This window comes from Polyodon spathula, chromosome 6 (assembly GCF_017654505.1).
Source record: "Polyodon spathula isolate WHYD16114869_AA chromosome 6, ASM1765450v1, whole genome shotgun sequence".
NCBI classification, from domain to species: domain Eukaryota; kingdom Metazoa; phylum Chordata; class Actinopteri; order Acipenseriformes; family Polyodontidae; genus Polyodon; species Polyodon spathula.
This window is the reverse complement of record NC_054539.1, coordinates 34,143,592-34,162,653: the sequence shown is the minus strand read 5'-3', so window position 1 is coordinate 34,162,653 and position 19,062 is coordinate 34,143,592. Positions and strand designations below refer to the sequence as shown.

Below are 19,062 nucleotides of genomic sequence, written 5' to 3'. Positions count from 1 at the left end.
GCATTCCTATCCAAACGCTCTACATTTTAAAAGCTGGTGCTATAGGTTAATTAGCATAAACAGAAGCAGATTTTGGGTGGGTGTTATCCTGTTTTAGAAACCGGTCAACTCTTTGCGTCCATTTTGTGTCACTCATAAAAGAAATCAACAGCAACGCAAGTAACAGTGGGCGGGAGACGCTATCGTCATCAATCCACAATGGTGTATAATCTCAATATGACCAATCATATAAGCACATAATTTTTTAATAATTTATTAAGAGCCAATCAGAATACTTCGCGCCATCGTTGCCAGTAGGGGCTCACTGTAAGGGAGGAACGTAGTAGTGCCGTTTTTTTTAAACGTATTATTATTATTTTAAATAATAATTTGTTCACCTGATTTCTACGTGTAAACAAGGTAAGTACACAGCTTTGTACCTAGCGCATAGACTGTACTTGGGCATATTTAAAGCATTTTAATTATTATTTACAACATTTGTTATCTTGTTAGCCTTGTAGTACTAGTAATGTTGAGTTTAACGGCCTTATTTTTCTCAAAACTGAAACTAGAAAAAAGTGCATGTAGTTTATGTAATACTTATTTTGGTATGTTAGCTGCGGTTGTTTTCATACACACGTCCTGCGCGTGGTGTATTTCGCAGTTTTGGGATTTTGTTATTAACTATTTAAGCTTCCTAACATCATGAGCGTTTCCATGTGTTACAGTGTGTCGGTACAGTGTGTCGATAAGTAGTTTTTGGTCTCTTTGTATTTGTTTTGTTGTTAACAAAATAGTTTAACCCTTGTGCTTTGTGGCGAAAGAATAAATATGCCAGCTATATATATATATATATATATATATATATATATATATATATATATATATATATAGAGAGAGAGAGAGAGAGAGAGAGAGAGAGAGAGAGAGAGAGAGAGAGAGAGAGAGACAGAGAGCGAGAGAGAGAGAGCGCAATATTTATTAGTGGTGGTCATAAGGTATTAAAACAAAATAAAATAGTAGTATTTCCTATTTCGCCAAAACTGAAAAATGGACTTGTATGGTTTTCGCTAATTTACTAAAAAATGTATTTCAACATGTAACTAAATTTAAAGTATTTACTTTTATATTTTTTTCGGTAAGCTTGTTATTTGAATATATGACGTTTTCCCTCCATTTTGTTGTCACAGAATGTCGCTCATTAAAGGAGCAGTGCATTTTCTACAAAATCGCATTGGTAAAGCTATGCTTTTGTGGTTTGATTTATTTTTAACGAATAATATCTTAAAATTGAATACGGAAATGTTTTATGGTTTTGTATATTTCTCTGTAAAATTAGCCTTAGAAACGTAATCGTATCTGGTTGGATGTCTGGCAAGGCTTGCGTTTGAGTCCGTTTTGACGCAATGCTACAAATTAAACAATATATCCTATATATATATATATATATATATATATATATATATATATATATATATATATATATATATAATGGGTTAAATTAGAAATACATATTAACCGCAAGAACATAAGTTGATGCATTTCCGTTGTTTTCTAATTGTAGGGATTCACGAGTTTATTTGAGATATGAGATGAGTTATATTTTCATTCGGTTACTAATGTACAGTACGTTGTTGTATGATGTAATTTCTGATTATGGTACTTTTCCACAAGTGCATGAAGGTGCCACGGTACAAAAACAAAGCACGTGAAATGTTTTAATATCGGTTTTTAGTGATAAAAGTAAAGTGCGTTGCTGCAACCTGCACTTTCATTCTGTTACAAGACAATGGACAGATGTGTATAAAACTGGTTAATTTTAGATTTTCAATCGTTCCCATAATTGTTGCCATAGGGGTTGTACTCGGCCCAATGCGTTTTACTTGTTTTATACAATTTATTGTTGTAGAATATGCATTTGTCTGCATGCCTTCTAATGCATGTTATTGTGTAGCCTCACCTATTATGCAATGTGCATTATACCACCGTTTAGACAGTGATTCATGGAGCAAATATTTATGATGCCTAATTTATGTTATTTTTTCTTTTCTAATTACTATACCTACGCGATGGCACTTTGTGGTTCATGCTCTTATGTAAACTTAAAAAATGAAAAAGGAACAAGCTTTGAGTGTGACCTACAGTGGCATGAACAAATACAGGTCATTTAAACTGTTACCACAAGCACATAACATACAAGGCTGCTTCTGCCATTTGCTTGTGTTAACCTTTTGCTTTCAAATATTGTTTTCAGGGAGCATACAATTTTTGCTATTTTATATGTATTTTTTTTTTTTACTTGACAACGTTTTTTGTTATATTTTTGTAAAATAAATATTTTTAAAAGTGTGTTGCCTGAAAATAGCATATCAAAATAGGCTTATAAAAGAGAACTTTTCTTGGATCTGTGTCTTCATCTAGACAATGTGGGGAAGCTATAAAAAAGGCTAACAAGATGCTCGGATACATTGTGAAAAGTGTTGAATTTAAATCAAGGGAAGTAATGTTAAAACTGTACAATGCACTAGTAAGACCTCATCTTGAATATTGTGTGCAGTTCTGGTCACCTCACTATAAAAAAGATATTGCTGCTCTAGAAAGAGTGCAAAGAAGAGCGACCAGAATTATTCCGGGCTTAAAAGGCATGTCATATGCAGACAGGCTAAAAGAATTGAATCTGTTCAGTCTTGAACAAAGAAGACTACGCGGCGACCTAATTCAAGCATTCAAAATTCTAAAAGGTATTGACAGTGTTGATCCAAGGGACTTTTTCAGCCTGAAAAAAGAAACAAGGACCAGGGGTCACAAATGGAGTTTAAACAAAGAGGCATTCAGAACAGAAAATAGGAGGCACTTTTTTACACAGAGAATTGTGAGGGTCTGGAATCAACTCCCCAGTAATGTTGTTGAAGCTGACACCCTGGGATCCTTCAAGAAGCTGCTTGATGAGATTTTGGGATCAATAAGCTACTAACAACCAAACGAGCAAGATGGGCCGAATGGCCTCCTCTCGTTTGTAAACTTTCTTATGTTCTTATGTTGGTAAAAGCAAGTTCTACTGTACTGTACTTGTTGCCTGTGCCAGCATTCAGTGCAGTCTGGTTCAATAGAGCAAAGTCTGCTGGCTCAGGCCTTCTCAGCTTATCTTGGTCTATCGGTTGTCTATCACTCTGGAGGAAAAAAAACAAAAAAAGTGGCTTTTGTTGCTTTTTGACACAAAGCTTACTACTGGACATGTGAGTGAATAACATTATTTTAAAACTCCAGTACAGTCAAATACTATTCATAATCCAGTAGTACTGGGGTGATGATTTACTATTGTTAGGTTGCTTCTATGTAATCTAACTAGAGTACCCATACATACATCACGTAGTGGGCCTACCAGGGATTTTGTACAATGGCCCTATAAGGTGTCCAGCCCAGCAAGTGTGTCCCAGACAGCTGCCACTGACCTCATTTAGTTTCTTACTCAATATAGGTACAGTATCTCAGGGTTCATACACTTTTTCAACATCAAAAATCCATACTTTTTCCAGATTTCCATTTGGTTTTCCCTGACTTGTGTTTTAGTTAGTTTCTACTAGTTTTTTGATGGTTATCCACATTTAGGCGGGCAGCCGCAGAGCATTACAGCTTTTTGATCCAGAGCAGAAGTTGCTCCTGGTTTTCTAAAAGTATTTGTCAGAATCTGGAGGTGCATATCTAGCAAGAGACAATGCAGGTATGCAAACGAGAAGTAAGATACAATCTAAGAAATGTCCAATATTTAAGAACTACATTGCATTATTTACAAAAAGAATATACAAAGTTGTATACTGCAAGTATACTTGTACCAAAACAGGATAGAATAATGGTACCAATAGTATACTAAAACCAGACAATTCTGGCACAAGTATAGTTGCAGTATGTTATTTTTTTTGTAAGGGGTAATATTGGATTCTGAATCAAACTTCTTTATACCCCTTTGTTAAATGTTGAATACTATGGATGGTGAAAAATAACAAATGTGCAAATTATATATTAAAATGTGCAAGTGTAGTGTATTAAGCATATAAGTCAAATACTAAATACAGTACACTGTCGCTATAATAACCCTTTTAATAGCCTTTTGTTTGCTATAGTAAAAGGACAATCCAAAATGAACAATATAAGCTGCTGGAGTAAGTTAAGGAAGTCACCTTGGTTAAAGGCATTAGCTAAATTATTAATAATATTAGTACTGTTTTATTCTGTGATTTTCTTTCATTACAGTATTTGTCACTACTAGCAATAATAATAACAATGAGATTGTGACTAAAAGTAGAATTACAAGTACAGTACCTATTTATGGTATGTATTCTATTCCAGTATTCTAGCTATATCCTATTCATTGAACACATCAACCCCCCCCCCCAAAAAAAAAGTGTCAACAAAGTTTGTTTTGCTTCAATTGCATATGTTAATTGAAATCTTGGTTCCTTATTTATATATATATATATATATATATATATATATATATATATATATATATATATATATATATACATATATACACACACACACACACACACACACACACACACTCAAAAGTTTGAGTACACCTGCTTGAAACCAGGTTTTTCATGATTATCTGTGCTTATAAACACTTAATATTTAATTATATGATACATGTACTTATATAAGTTGATAATCATAAGTGAATTGCATTCAAAAATTAAATTTTTAAATGAAAATGTAAATCTTGTCAATTTCAATGAAATGGTCACCCAAAGCAAGGGGATTTCAGTCTGAAGCCCAAGTCAGTTAAAAGTCTGAAATGTGTATAACACAGTGTTAGAACACTGGCCTAAGTATAAAAGTGTCTTTGTTAGATATTCTGTGAGTTAACTCGCATGTTACCTAATTAACCTTTTGTCACCAATTATTGTTAACAGGTGAGGGTCCATGATAACTATAAATATAGGTAGCATAGGCACAGGTTTGTCATTCCTGAATGTAAGGGAGCAGAACATGGCAAAATACGTTCAGTTAAGCAAAGAAAAAAGACAGTCTGTAATTACTTGAAGAAATGAAGGCCAATCTTTAAGACAAGTTGCAAGAACTTTGCAAGTGTCTAACTGCTGTGGTCAAGACAATCAAATGATTTGAAGAAACTGGCACTCATGAGGACCGAACAAGTTCAGGCAGGCCAACGGTGACCTCAGAATCGGAGAACAAATTCATTTGAGTCTCAAGTCTGTGAAACCGGCGATTAACTGCCCCTGAAATACAAGCTCAGCTAAATGCTACTAGAAGTACAGATGTTTCAACATCAACTGTTCAGAGGAGATTGCGTGAAGCTGGCCTAACTGGAAGAATAAGAGGAAGAGACTTGCCTGAGCCAAAAAACACAGAAACTGGACGTTTGAGGAGTGGAAGTCAGTCTTATGGACCGATGAGTCAAAATTTGAAATATTTGGGTCTAACCGCCGAGTATTTGTAAGATGCAGAGATGGTGAGCGCATGAGTTCTGCATGTGTGGTTCCAACTGTCAAGCATGGAGGAGGCAGTGTCATGGTCTGGGGTTGCTTTGCTGGTGACAGAGTTGGTGATCTTTACCAAGTCCATGGTAAGCTCAACCAGCATGGCTATCATAGCATACTTCAGAGGCATGCCATTCCATCAGGATTATGGCTAGTTGGGCAGTCCTTTGTTCTTCAGCAAGATAGTGACCCGAAACACACTTCAAAGTTGTGCAAGAACTGTCTGGCGAAAAAGGAAAATAAAGAACAACTCAATCTAATGACCTGGCCTGCCCAGTCTCCAGACCTCAATCCCATAGAACTTGTATGGGACGAACTGGACAGAAGAGTCAAAGCAAAGCTACCCACAAGTGCCCTACATCTCTGGGAATTGCTACAGAAGAGCTGGAAAGACATGTCGGGTGATTTCATGCTGAAACTTGTCAATTATGAAATAAACCCAGTTTCCAGCAAGTGTACTGAAACTTTTGACTGGTACTGTGTGTGTGTGTGTGTGTGTGTGTGTATGTGTGTATAATATATATATATATATATATATATATATATATATATATATATATATATATATACACACACACACACACACACATACACATACACAGTACTGTGCAAAAGTTTTAGGCAGGTGTGAAAAAATGCTGTAAAGTAAGAATGCTTTCAAAAATAGACATGTTAATAGTTTATATTTATCAATTAACAAAATGCAAAGTGAGTGAACAGAAGAAAAATCTACATCAAATCAATATTTGGTGTGACCACCCTTTGCCTTCAAAACAGCATCAATTCTTCAAGGTACACTTGCACACAGTTTTTGAAGGAACTCGGCAGGTAGGTTGGCCCAAACATCTTGGAGAACTAACCACAGTTCTTCTGTGGATTTAGGCAGCCTCAGTTGCTTCTCTCTCTTCATGTAATCCCAGACAGACTCGATGATGTTGAGATCAGGGCTCTGTGGGGGCCATACCATCACTTCCAGGACTCCTTGTTCTTCTTTACGCTGAAGATAGTTCTTAATGACTTTTGCTGTATGTTTGGGGTCGTTGTCATGCTGCAGAATAAATTTGGGGCCAATCAGATGCCTCTCTGATGGTATTGCATGATGGATAAGTATATGCCTGTACTTCTCAGCATTGAGGAGACCATTAATTCTGACCAAATCCCCAACTCCATTTGCAGAAATGCAGCTCCAAACTTGCAAGGAACCTCCACCATGCTTCACTGTTGCCTGCAGACACTCATTCGTGTACCGCTGTCCAGCCCTTCTGCTACAGCCAAATATTTCAAATTGTGACTCATCAGTCAGGAGCACCTGCTGCCATTTCTCTGCACCCCAGTTCCTGTATTTTCGTGCATAGATGAGTCGCTTGGCCTTGTTTCCATGTTGGAGGTATGGCTTTTTGGCCGCAAGTCTTCCATGAAGGACACTTCTGACCAGACTTCTCCGGACAGTAGATGGGTGTACCAGGGTGCCACTGTTTTCTGCCAATTCTGAGCTGATGGCATTGCTGGACATCTTCCGATTGCGAAGGGAAGTAAGCATTATGTGTCTTTCCTTTGCTGCAGTAAGTTTCCTTGGCCGACCACTGCGTCTACGGTCCTCAACGTTGCCCGTTTCTTTGTGCTTCTTCAAAAGAGCTTGGACAGCACATCTGGAAACCCCTGTCTGCCTTGAAATTTTTGCCTGGGAGAGACCTTGCTGATGTAGTATAACTACCTTGTGTCTTGTTGCTGTGCTCAGTCTTGCCATGGTGTATGACTTTTGACAGTAAACTGTCTTCAGCAACTTCACCTTGTTAGCTGAGTTTGGCTGTTCCTCACCCAGTTTTATTTCTCCTACACAGCTGTTTCTGTTTCAGTTAATGACTGTGTTTCAACCTACTTATTGAATTGATGACTCTTTAGCACCTGTTTGGTATAATTGTTTAATCATACACCTGACTATATGCCTACAAAATCCGTGACTTTGTGTAAGTGTACCTAGAAGACCTGATGCTGTTTTGAAGGCAAAGGGTGGTCACACCAAATATGGATTTGATTTAGATTTTTCCTCTGTTCACTCACTTTACATTTAGTTAATTGATAAATATAATCTATTAACATGTCTATTTTTGAAAGCATTCTTACTTTACAGCATTTTTTCACACCTGCCTAAAACTTTTGCACAGTACTGTGTGTGTGTGTGTGTGTGTGTGTGTGTGTGTGTGTGTATATATATATATATATATATATATATATATATATATATATATATATAATATATATATTATATATAACGGGACGGCCAATTTGCTTTGGCCCTGCCGGTTGCAATAAATAAATAAATAATGTTGCTTTGCCCTGCCGGTTGCATAGACCTGTACGAGCAAACATCAGCATTTAGATTTTTTTTTTTCATCAGTATTCAATCGTATAATTAAGGCCATATAGCAAGGATATGGATCCGAGACTATTGCTGTAGTATTCTTATTTTTTTTTTTTTATTTTTTTTTTTTCCCCCTGGGTTGGGAAATAACGTTAGCAATTTAATAAAGGTAAGAACAAGATTACAAAATGTGAATCTTGATGAGCAGAGTACAGTAGCTTGTAATTCCAGTCTGTAACTTCTAAAATCATAGTCTTCAATACAAAAATATATACTTTGGCTGTCGTAGTGTCAGTTTTACCCTTCGTTTCACTGGAGAAGACAGTCGTGACACATACCAGTGCGCTGACGAGAAATGTTTACGTGTACGACATCCCGGAAGTCACTCAAGCATTACCAACGAAAAACACTGATCCCTCTAAATGTGTTTTACCGGGAGGATGTGTGAGCGGAATCTCGATTGACAAACCGCTGTTTGATTAAAGCACAGAACGTTATGTTGTTATAGAGTAAAAAAATAGGATTGCCCGTCGGCAAGCAGCCAAAAAAATGACTTTTTTTTGTTGTCCCAGAATGTCGGGCTAGTGATTTTGCGAGCCCTGCAGAGCCACAAACTGCTGTTGTGGGGTGGGATACTTTTTCAAGGGAATTGGCATCTAGTCTGCTGTATAAAAAGTGAGTATAGGGCTACTGATTTTCCATTCCTGGGAATAGCAAATTCAGTTTCACACTTTTTTTATTTTATTTATTTTTAAATCAGTTTAGTGATAATTAAGTTGAAAATAAATGTAATGTTGACAATTAAAATAAGTAAATAATTATTGCCACTAGGCCTGTGTTCGAAGGTTCGTTCTCTAGCCAGGAGTTCGAAGGTAGTTTTAAACAGTGCTAGAAGTTAATTAGCAGTAGTGAGGATTTGCTACTTGCCTGGAAAGTAGGAGCAAAATGTTCTTCGGTAGCGTTTTTTATTTATATATAAAATATTTTAAAAAATAAACACCTACATACTGTTTTAAATAGACTGAATATCCCAAACTTATCACATGGTAGGTCTATATTTAAATTAAAGTATTTATTGAAACAACCTTGTGCCCAGCGAAGTAATGGAACTAATGCAAGGCTGTTGCTTATGCAATTTTGGTACAGTCCGATCGCATGCAATCCGAATGTGTGCTTGCATGCAATCGTGGCTAATCGCAGGGGAAGCAGTTGAGTGCAATGCGATCGTATCCATGTTGTGACTGGTATTTGGAAGTAGGGATGGGGAGTCGGAAGGGTGTTTTGAGTAGAAAAGCAGAAGATGTAGAGATGAGTGTAAGTACTGCATAGGCCTTTTGAAGCTTCCATATCTCGTGATTAATTTTAAAAGTACAGTATTAAATAGATGGATGTAACCTGAAATTTAAACAGTGGCCTATATAGCTTTTAGGGCTGGTAAATGCATTGATGCACTGAATCGTTGTTATAACCATCAGTGGATAAAATAACCATCTGGTTGAGGGGGAAAAAAAGAAACCTGCATCTATCAGTTCATTAATAGGACCGTTTTTTATTAGAAACCTGCAAAATGCAAATCTACACTCTTAAGCCTTGCCTTTCCTGTGGTTCCTTTAATATATATTAATAATAAAAAAAAAAACCTCCCTGCCCACTACACAGCATGTATGTTTTCAGAGTAAGCGTAAAAAAAAAAAAAAAAAAAAAAACCTAGAGAAGGCTAGAGGTGTGCTGCATTTCAGGATCAGATTTTCCTTGTTAAATTGTTGATTTAATTTTAAATTTGTCAGACGTTTGGAAGTTTTTTTTTTTAAGAACAAAATGGAAAGGTAAAATGTGCTGTTTTTGGAGTTTTAATGAGCTTCTCTGGCAATACCACCAACCTGCAGGATCATTTAATAAGACAGCACCTGACAAAATACGACACCGGAAACACAAGTAAAAAAGAAAAGGAAGCAACCCCTTCACTGACAGCTTATTTTGGAAAGAAAGTTGATCCAAAAAGCGTTGGAGAAAAATAAATAAAAGGCTTGATAGTGGATGTTGTCACACAAAATATCAGACCTGTTAGTATAGTAGAGGGAGCTGTATTTAAAAACCTGACTGAATCTTGCTCTGGGCTATGAAATGCCCTGTCGAAAGACAATCTCCAAATTCATTACTCTGGATCATGAACTTGCAAAGTAAAAGCTTTGACAGGATTTAAATGAGGAGTGTAATTCAGTGTTCAGCACTACTGATGTATGGACAAGCTTGGCACAGGAAGCGTTTTTAAGTCACCTGCCATTACAAAACTGGAAACTCAAGTCAAAAGTATTGTGACACGAAAATTACATAAGAGACACAGATCTGTGAATTTAGCAGAAGCGATCAATCAGATAAATACAAGAGTTTGAAGCGGCTACAAAAGTAATAGCTTGTGTTCGTGACAACATGACCAACGTGTGCAGAGCTCTGTCTTTGATTTCTGCAAGCGAGCATGCTGTGTTACTTTTTGGTGGCATGGCAAGTGTGAGCTGCGCAGGGCACAATGTAAATCTATGCATTCAGAAAAGCTTGGAGGATGTACGACAAGTCCATACGTTAGTGGCAGCAGCAAGGAGACTGGTTGCACATTTTAAAAAGAGTGAGATGGCAACAAGTGCTTTAAATGGGAAACAAACATAAATGCTGAACACAGAAAAAGCACCACACAAGTGAGTACAAGACATACAAACAAGGTGAGTGTCTTCTTAAATTAAAAAGTCCAGTTATTGATTTGGTGGAAAAATAACCAGACACGCTTTCCCAACCTAGCAGCCTTGGCAAAGAGCATGTTAAGTATCCCTGCAACTAAGGTTGTGCCGATATTGTAATTTTCATACCGTGACGATAATATAAAAATATTGCGATATTCGCTAATACTGTCATTTTTGAGGCCACGTCGTCACATATAGATTTGAGAACGTAGGCGTCGACAACATACCGCGCCAGCCCACCAAAAAACATATGCAAAGTCAAAACCATGTGACCCCCCCCCCCCCAAAAAAAAAAATTAAACAGCCAAGTCAAAATTTGAAGCACATCAACAAAGGAAAATCAAATGAACATCAATGTTAAAAACTAGCCCATTTAATGTCCGTTTTAACCAATTTAGCATGATTGCGTTTAGCTAGCTGTCAGTTGTTAAACATTTTGAAATACAGTACACCCTCGATATAACACCCTTCATTAAAACAAACCTTCGGCTGTAACGAACCTGGCTTCTGGACCCCAAATGATAATAATAAAAAAGATAATATTGTAATGTATACAATGTGAGGTATGTGAAGTCCAGGAACACTTGGAGTAGGAGCGGCTGTGTGTCATATCGGCCTATGGGGGGGCAGGCATGAACCACAGGAGCTGCTGGTGATTGGCCATGAAGTGGGACAAGGCGGGACTAGCTGGGTCTAAAACCAGGGGGAGACTTTTGATGTCTGGTTGATTTGGAGTGTAAAGTCAATCTGGGATTCTTGCATGTTGGATTAAGATTTGGTGCACTTTGAAACGATTCATGTCAGATTGATTTTGAATAAAAGTTCAGCTTCAATTCGGAATTTTTGCTTTTTGTACTGCATTTTAATTATTTAACAGATTAGATAAAGGCAGAATACTGCATACATGAAACAAACAGGTACATGTAATTCTACTTTTATTCACAGTCTCATCTCAACATTAACTTGCTCAACAGTTTATCGTTCATGCTGATTGTCTTTTCGCTATAACGAGCCCCTCAATAGAACGAACAAAGGCTTGGACCCCAACAGGGAGTGCTGTACATCTACTCTAATTGAGAATGATTTTCCTGTGAACACTGCCACTTCCAGTATTTTTATTTTTATTTTTGTAATTCCTGGGGCATTTAGGGCATTTGTGCTTGCATATGTCTAGCGGGGGGCTTGCTCGACAACAATGTCTCAGACTCGCATCTCATAGTGAAGCATTAAGTTTAACAGTCTCATTTGATTGATTGTCAAATTTAAAAAAATATATATATCTTGCCTCATATTTGAACATAATGTGTCCAGCTCATGCTTTGTTTGTAAAATCCTGTGCGAAAATGTTTCTATTTGTATCGCACACACAAAAAAAAAATGCCTCCATGCAAACCTGATATCTTGTTTGTTCCGAAGACCAACCTGAAAACACAAAGTTTGGCTGAGTTTTTTTTTTTTTTTTATCTCAATTATACTGTTCATTAAAAGATGCTGTATCTGAACACAATATGTATAGTAATATGTGTTGTATGTCATTCTCAATACTGCCTCTCTTGTAAAATTGCACTGTTAGTAAAAATAAATAAAATAGTAGCAAAGCGTAGTGTCACTGCCTTAACAGTCTCTTTAGAAAATGTAATATACTTATTATTTACATGGTTTTTTTTTGCGTTCTGAAAAAATGATGCATCAGTGCGCCGGGTCTTTATGAAAACAATGCATCGATAGTAGCCAGTAAACACCAGAAAATAACGTGGAAATGGTTCATCTATTTACGTTGACTTTATCCTTTTCCCATTAAAAAAAAATAAAACGTATTACAAAAATAATAAATACATTTCCCGGTGCTGCTGGGCAATGTCCCGCCTTTCTGACTTGTATCTATAATTGATTTGTTTCTATTGGAGACTACGATTGCAAGATTTAAAACAAGATTGCAGTCAGGATGGAGGCTTGTTAGCGGGATTTAAAGTTTTGTTACAGTTAAGATACAGAGGATTTAAAACCGAATTGTGGTGAAATGTACAAAAATGCCTACACACAAAAACCCCAGAAGAATGTGCCTGTCATGTCGAGTTACTGCTACACATATTTTGACAGAAAAAAAAGTGCTTAAGCATTTTGGAAAGTAACCGAAAACACTAATTTCATACAGTAAAACGAAAGCCACAAAAAAAAAAACGATTTACATAAAACTCAAAAATAGCTCAAAATAGGCGCAGAAAAGTACAATTAATAAAACCCTAAACCCTTTATATTGTAGCAATGTCGTTTAAGGCAGGTAGGCTAATCACACAGGGCGAGGCAATCCACACACAAGCGTACCACAACGTTGCACCTGTAAAATATATATATAGAGAGAGAGAGAGAGAGAGAGAGAGAGAGAGAGAGAGAGAGAGACTCGCAGAGACACACTTTTTATTGTTAAACTGCTAAAAATACAAACACAGTATAATCAAGTTTATTTTATATCAAATACAACAAATCCTATACATACCAATCATAGGGCTACTGATTTTTTCCTCAATTGCGGAATTAGGCATTGGGAACGGAATTGTCAATTTGGGAATGAAATTCTGCTTTGCAACTGCACCTTTTGTTCTCCTATAAAAAATAATGGATTGCTTTGAAAACTACACTGCCCAGAAGCCCAGTTATGACGCTTGTATAAAACGTTTTTGTATGTTTATTTGGATCATTGGATAATCGAGTTGTTTAAAAAAGCAACTATTGTAGTTTAAAAAAGCAACTAGCAGTTTTGTGAGTTCTATTCTGTGGATTAATTTTGGAGTTGTATATACAGAAAGTGAAAACTACCTGAAAAAAAATATACCCCTGTTTTAAAAAAAACAAACAAAAAAAAAAAACCCCAACAAATGTATGTATTAATTAATTTAGTTATCGTAAATCCGTTACTCCCGTCACCCGCTCAACACAAGGAAACGACATGGTGGTTGAGGTGAAACCTTTAGTTTTATAACTTATTATTTCTAATTTATCATTAACTCCTTGATAATACTCCATACTCAGTGTTTGTTTGTTTTTTTGTTTGTTTTGTTTACTCTTCTTGCTTATGGCTCTCTCTATTCTAGCTATTGTAGTAAGAACAGGAAATGGTGAAAATTGTACATTCAGAATTGTAGATTTTAAAATATTTCTCCTTTAAATTGTTAAATGCTGACAGGAATTTAAAATGGAGACAAAAAAACTTAGTGTGTTAACTGCAAGATCTGCTGCTGTTTCATTAATTGTGTTTCATAGATTTTTTTTCTAGTGGTCAGTAATTGTTCATATTATTTTGTTCTTTATAAACCAGTCCTTAACAGAAAAAATAAATAAAAATAAGGTACATATATTGGAAATGTGCAAAGTATCTGAAAATCACATTCAATATAGTCATTTTTAAAAAACCATAACATTGCATGTATAAAGTTGTAAAGAAATATCTTTAAATGTCATGTTTTTAGATTTTGTTTTTAATAGGCGTACTTTAAATCTATTTTTCTGAAGTGTTTACTGATGTTTTTCAAATACTATCTAACTTTTTAACCCTTAGCGGTCCATTTATTGAGCGCTTGTCAGGCGTGTCAGGTCCAGTTTATTTTCACACGCGCTGTTTAAAAAAAAAAAAAAAAAAATTCAGAGTAAAACCAGTTAAAAGGAACTGCATATCAACAGCACACTCAGTACTGCATCTCCAGCCAAGCCCCACCTCTTGTTCGCTGTATTTCACATACCTCTTAGTAGACATGCATGCTGAGAAATCCTGTCCTGATCACTCGTTTTATCACCAAACTCCTCAATAATGCGATCCAGGTGTGGCAAAGTGCCCCGCCCATGGGCTAGTTATTTGTGTAGTATGTTAATATTGGTGTATAGTCATTGGTACATAGGATATAAATGGGGTATAAATGGGTCTGTGTAACACTAGTGGTTTAAAATGTATATTTGTATTTAGGCACGAGGATTGCACAGCACTTCACGTGCAGGTAAAATGTAATAATATGCGAGCACTGGGAATTGCAGTTTATTAGTTCACATGCAGTTGTACCAAGACTCCAGGTGAATGATTGATTAGCAATCAAGTCTTGGTACAGCTGCATAAAAGCAGCATGTTTTCACTCACTCTGGGTTGTGTGTTCGGTGAGTGGAGAACAGGTGTGGAGAGGAGAAATTAAAAAAGTAACATATATAATAATAGCAGCTCACCATGTTTGTCTGTGTAGTTCGTTTTTGTTTGTCTCTTTGTTTTGGCTGCCAGTGCCGTGTCCAGTGTTTTGTTTGTCTTTACAACCTTTTATTTTCTGTCTGTTTCATTATTAAATGCTGAGCGCAAACAATCGCTCAGCTTCACCAAGCTCCACCTCTCTATTTATTTTGTGTTGCTTCCTGGTTTCTGGTCTGACGTCACCCACTGCAGCCGTCTTTGTGACACCAAGTCATTATTACTATAACATCTCAAAAAGCTCTGCAAATGTCTGTGATATTCTTGGAATGCTGGATGCGGAAGCAGCTATCTCTGTTGTTTGTGTCCATGTTTTTTTGGCTTCATTCGGCTCCTATATGTCTCACTTGGCCATTGAAAGGTTTTTTTCTGCTTTATCTGGAGAAAAAACAACTAGAGACCTGTGCTTTACATTTTTTTGATAAGGTTGGACAGGGTACGACATTGGACTGGAAAGGGAAAATTGTAATGTCGGACCTGGTCCGACATGGGACCGCAAAGGATTAAAGTTGTTATTATTATTTATTATTATTATTATTATTATTAGTTAATCTAACTTTAATAATTTAAAATTAAACTATTTAGTGTTTATTTGTATTCAGCTACATGTGAAAAACAAACACAAACGAGAAGTTTTTATTTTATTTTTTCACAACACTGTTTCGTGCTGCAGTTTAGTCCCATATTTCTCAATTCCTGTGAAATCTTTTGGTAGACTTTATTGTTTCGGACGGTACAACAGAAGAAATCTATGAAAAAGACCTAGGAGGTCTTGTTGACTCAGAAATGTCTTCATCTGGACAATGTGGGGAAGCTATAAAAAAGGCCAACAAGATGCTCGAATATATTAGGAAAAGTGTTGAATTTAAATCAAGGGAAGGAATGTTAAAACTGTACAATGCACTAGTAAGACCTCATCTTGAATATTGTGTTCACTTCTGGTCACCTCACTAGAAAAAGGATATTGCTGCTCTAGAAAGAGTGCAAAGAACGACCATAGTTATTCTGGATTTAAAAGGCAAGTCATATGCAGACAGGCTAAAAGAATTGAATTTATTCAGTCTTGAACAAAGAAGACTACACGGCGACCTAATTCAAGCATTCAAAATTCTAAAAGTTATTGACAATGTCGACCCAAGGGACTTTTTCGATCTGACAAAGAAACAAGGACCAGGGGTCACAAATGGAGATTAGACAAAGGGGCATTCAGAACAGAAAATAGGAGGCATTTTTTTACACAGAGAATCGTGAGGGTCTGGAATCAACTCCTCAGTAATGTTGTTGAAGCTGACACTCTGGGATTCTTCAAGAAGCTGTTTGATGAGATTTTGGGATCAATAAGCTACTAACAACCGAATGAGCAAGATGGGCCGAATGGCCTCCTCTCGTTTTGTAAACTTTCTTATGTTCTAACTGCGGAATCCGTTCTCAAAACAAAACAAAACTGGAATTCCATTAAGTTTAAGACTTCATTCTAGTCTTAATTACTGAAAAACCATGTAAGAGTTTGCAAGAATGTGACATGTACTTCTGTCAGTCCTTAACTCTTATACTAAATAGAGAGTAGGTTAGGCTAGTATTATAAAAACTTGGTTTTTATAATGGTTAAATAGACCACCCACAAACATTGCAAGTATTTATTTTAATATTTCTGAATCATTCCCTACCTAGGTGTACTATATAGAATGCCAAGCAGGAAGTTTGAGAATGGAGAATTGGTGATGGGGCGCTGGCCTGGCAGCAGTCTCTATTACGAGGTGAAGGTGATGGATTATGACACATCCACTCAGCTCTACACAGTAAAGTACAAGGACGGCACTGAACTGGAACTGAGGGAGGCTGATCTGCAGGTGAGAAGTTTATAAAATGGTGCACACAGTTAAGTGGCCAATTATTTGTAGTTACAGGAAATTACAAATAAACTAAAAGCTAATTTTGGTATATCATTACTGTGTATCTGTTTCAAATGCCATTTTTTTAGGCAATATGCGCTGCTTTTTCTTATCCTGGTTGCCAGGTTGTTCACAAATAACTCTGTGGCTAGCTACAAGCTGCATGACCAGCTTGATTACCATGGGCATACAAACAGTTCAAGGTGTATGAGATTTATGCAAGTACTGGTGGCACTTTTTTAAATGGATTTTTCTTATTCTCAGTGGTAAAAACAGAACAAAACAAAATTGCAGTTGCTTTTGAGTCATGCAAAGTGAGCTTTTGTCAGCCCAATGCTGAAAAAAGTTTGACATTGTCACCAACTTTTTTTTTTTTTTTAAATCAGAAAATGAATTTGTTTAAAAATAGAAGGGAGAGCTCTCGTTCGAACTCCTCGTCTCGAAGACGCAGTCGCTCACGCTCCCCAGGCAGGACATCGCGCCGCTCTTCCAGCCGGACCACACGGCGCTCCTCCTCCCGTGGCAGAGAGGCCAAAAAAGAGGTCAAGGTGCAAGAGGTCCTGGAAGTCACCATGTCTCCACTGGTAAGAAAAAATAAATGCTATACATTTGAGGATGCTCACTTTTGGGTTTTGCATTACCATCAGTTTTAAGGTAGCAAGGTTTTTATTGTTAGGACAACTATTGGATCTAGACTACATAGGCTGATTAAAAATTGCAAATTAATTTGTAACTGGGTTTCCTGGTGTCTGGCTGATCTCTATTTTAATAGAATCTTGTTCACCAGTTAATGCATAACAAATATTCACTGCAATTTAAGTTGTATTCAGTTTACTGCTACAGCAGATTGATACCATGGTCCCTAATTTTAAAGCAAAGGCACATTTTCAGAGCGAAATAAAACAATATGGTACTAAATATTACTAAACAGGGAGTTAATAGCGCAGACTGTTCTAAAAAGTTAACTGTTTCCCTTTCAATTACGAAATGTAACCATTACCGAATGGGATATATCTCTTATAGCCTGAAATTACCTAAGCACTTGTATCAAAGCTGCTCCTTTTAAGATGCCCCACTTGGTCCGCCCCAGGAGAGATTCACAGCTGTCGCATAGGGATCAACGCCATGTTTTTCTTTTTTTTTCAGCCTGCCTGAGAGAGGAGTGAGCTGTGACCTATTCAGTCAAACTCACTTTTTTTTTTCCCCCTCGCTCGTCAATTCTGAAATAATTTTGCTTTAGTATTTAAATGTATAATTCTTTTTTAACCTAGGTTCTGATTTAAGAGTATTCAAGTATTCACCCCCCTTGGCTTGGACTTTTCTACATTTTATTGTGTTACAACATGGAATGAAAATGGATTTAATTAGGAGTTTTTGCCACTGATCAACACAAAAAAAGTCCTTAATGTTAAAGTGAAAAATAAAATCTACAAATTGTTCTAAATTAATTACAAATATAAAACAGAAAATAATTGATTGCATTAGTATTCACCCCTTTTGCTATGACACACCTAAATAAGCTCTGGTGCAGCCAATTGTCTTTACAAGTCACATAATTAGTTGAATGGAGTCCACCTGTGTGCGATTTAAGGTGTTTCACATGATTTCAGGTTAAATACACCTGTCTCTGGGAGGTCCCACAGTTGGTAAGTACATTTCCTAATAAAAAGTATATCATGAAGACGAAGGAATGTTCAAAGCAAATCCGGAATAAGGTTCTTCAAAAGGACCAATCGGGTAGTATATAAGAAGATTTCCAAGGTATTGAATATCCCCCGGAGCACAGTAAAGGCCATTATTAAGAAATGGAGAGAATATGGCACAACTGTGAATCTGTCTAGAACAGGCCGTCCTCAGAAACTGAGTGTCCGGGTGAGAAGGGCACTAGTCAGGGAGGCCACCAAGAGGCCTATGGCAACTCTAAAGGAGTTACAGTCTTCCACGGCTGAGCTGGGAGACACTGTGCATACGGCAACAATAGCCCGGGTGCTTCACAAAACTGGCCTTTATGGGAGAGTGGCAAAAAGAAAGCCATTGTTGGGGGGGGAAAAAAAAAAAAAAAAAAAAAAAACTCATATCAAATCTTGGCTAGAGTTTGACAGAAGGCCATGTGGGAGACTCTGAGACAAAGTGGAAGCAGATTCTATGGTCTGATGAGACCAAAATAGAGCTTTTGGGGGTGGTGAATAATTTGAGAGCCACTGTATTTATCTATCTATTTATTTATTTCCTTATTTATTTTTATATATACAGTACTGTGCAAAAGTTTTAGGCAGGTGTGAAAAAATGTTGTAAAGTAAGAATGCTTTCAAAAGTAGACATGTTAATAGTTTATATTTATCAATTAACTAAATGCAAAGTGAGTGAA

At 36.6% G+C, this 19,062-nt stretch overlaps 1 protein-coding gene across 1 annotated transcript in view; it reads left to right on the top strand.

Moving 5' to 3' along the window:
- Positions 1 to 260: 260 nt before the first annotated feature.
- The window catches only part of lbr (lamin B receptor), a 36,462-nt gene continuing 17,660 nt past the window's right edge, over positions 261 to 19,062 (top strand). The window contains exons 1-3 of the mRNA XM_041252776.1: positions 261 to 399; positions 16,474 to 16,652; positions 17,081 to 17,278. Of these exons, the coding sequence (XP_041108710.1) occupies positions 16,488 to 16,652; positions 17,081 to 17,278 (363 nt within the window). The 5' untranslated portion in view covers positions 261 to 399; positions 16,474 to 16,487. The remainder of the gene's footprint in view (positions 400 to 16,473; positions 16,653 to 17,080; positions 17,279 to 19,062) is intronic.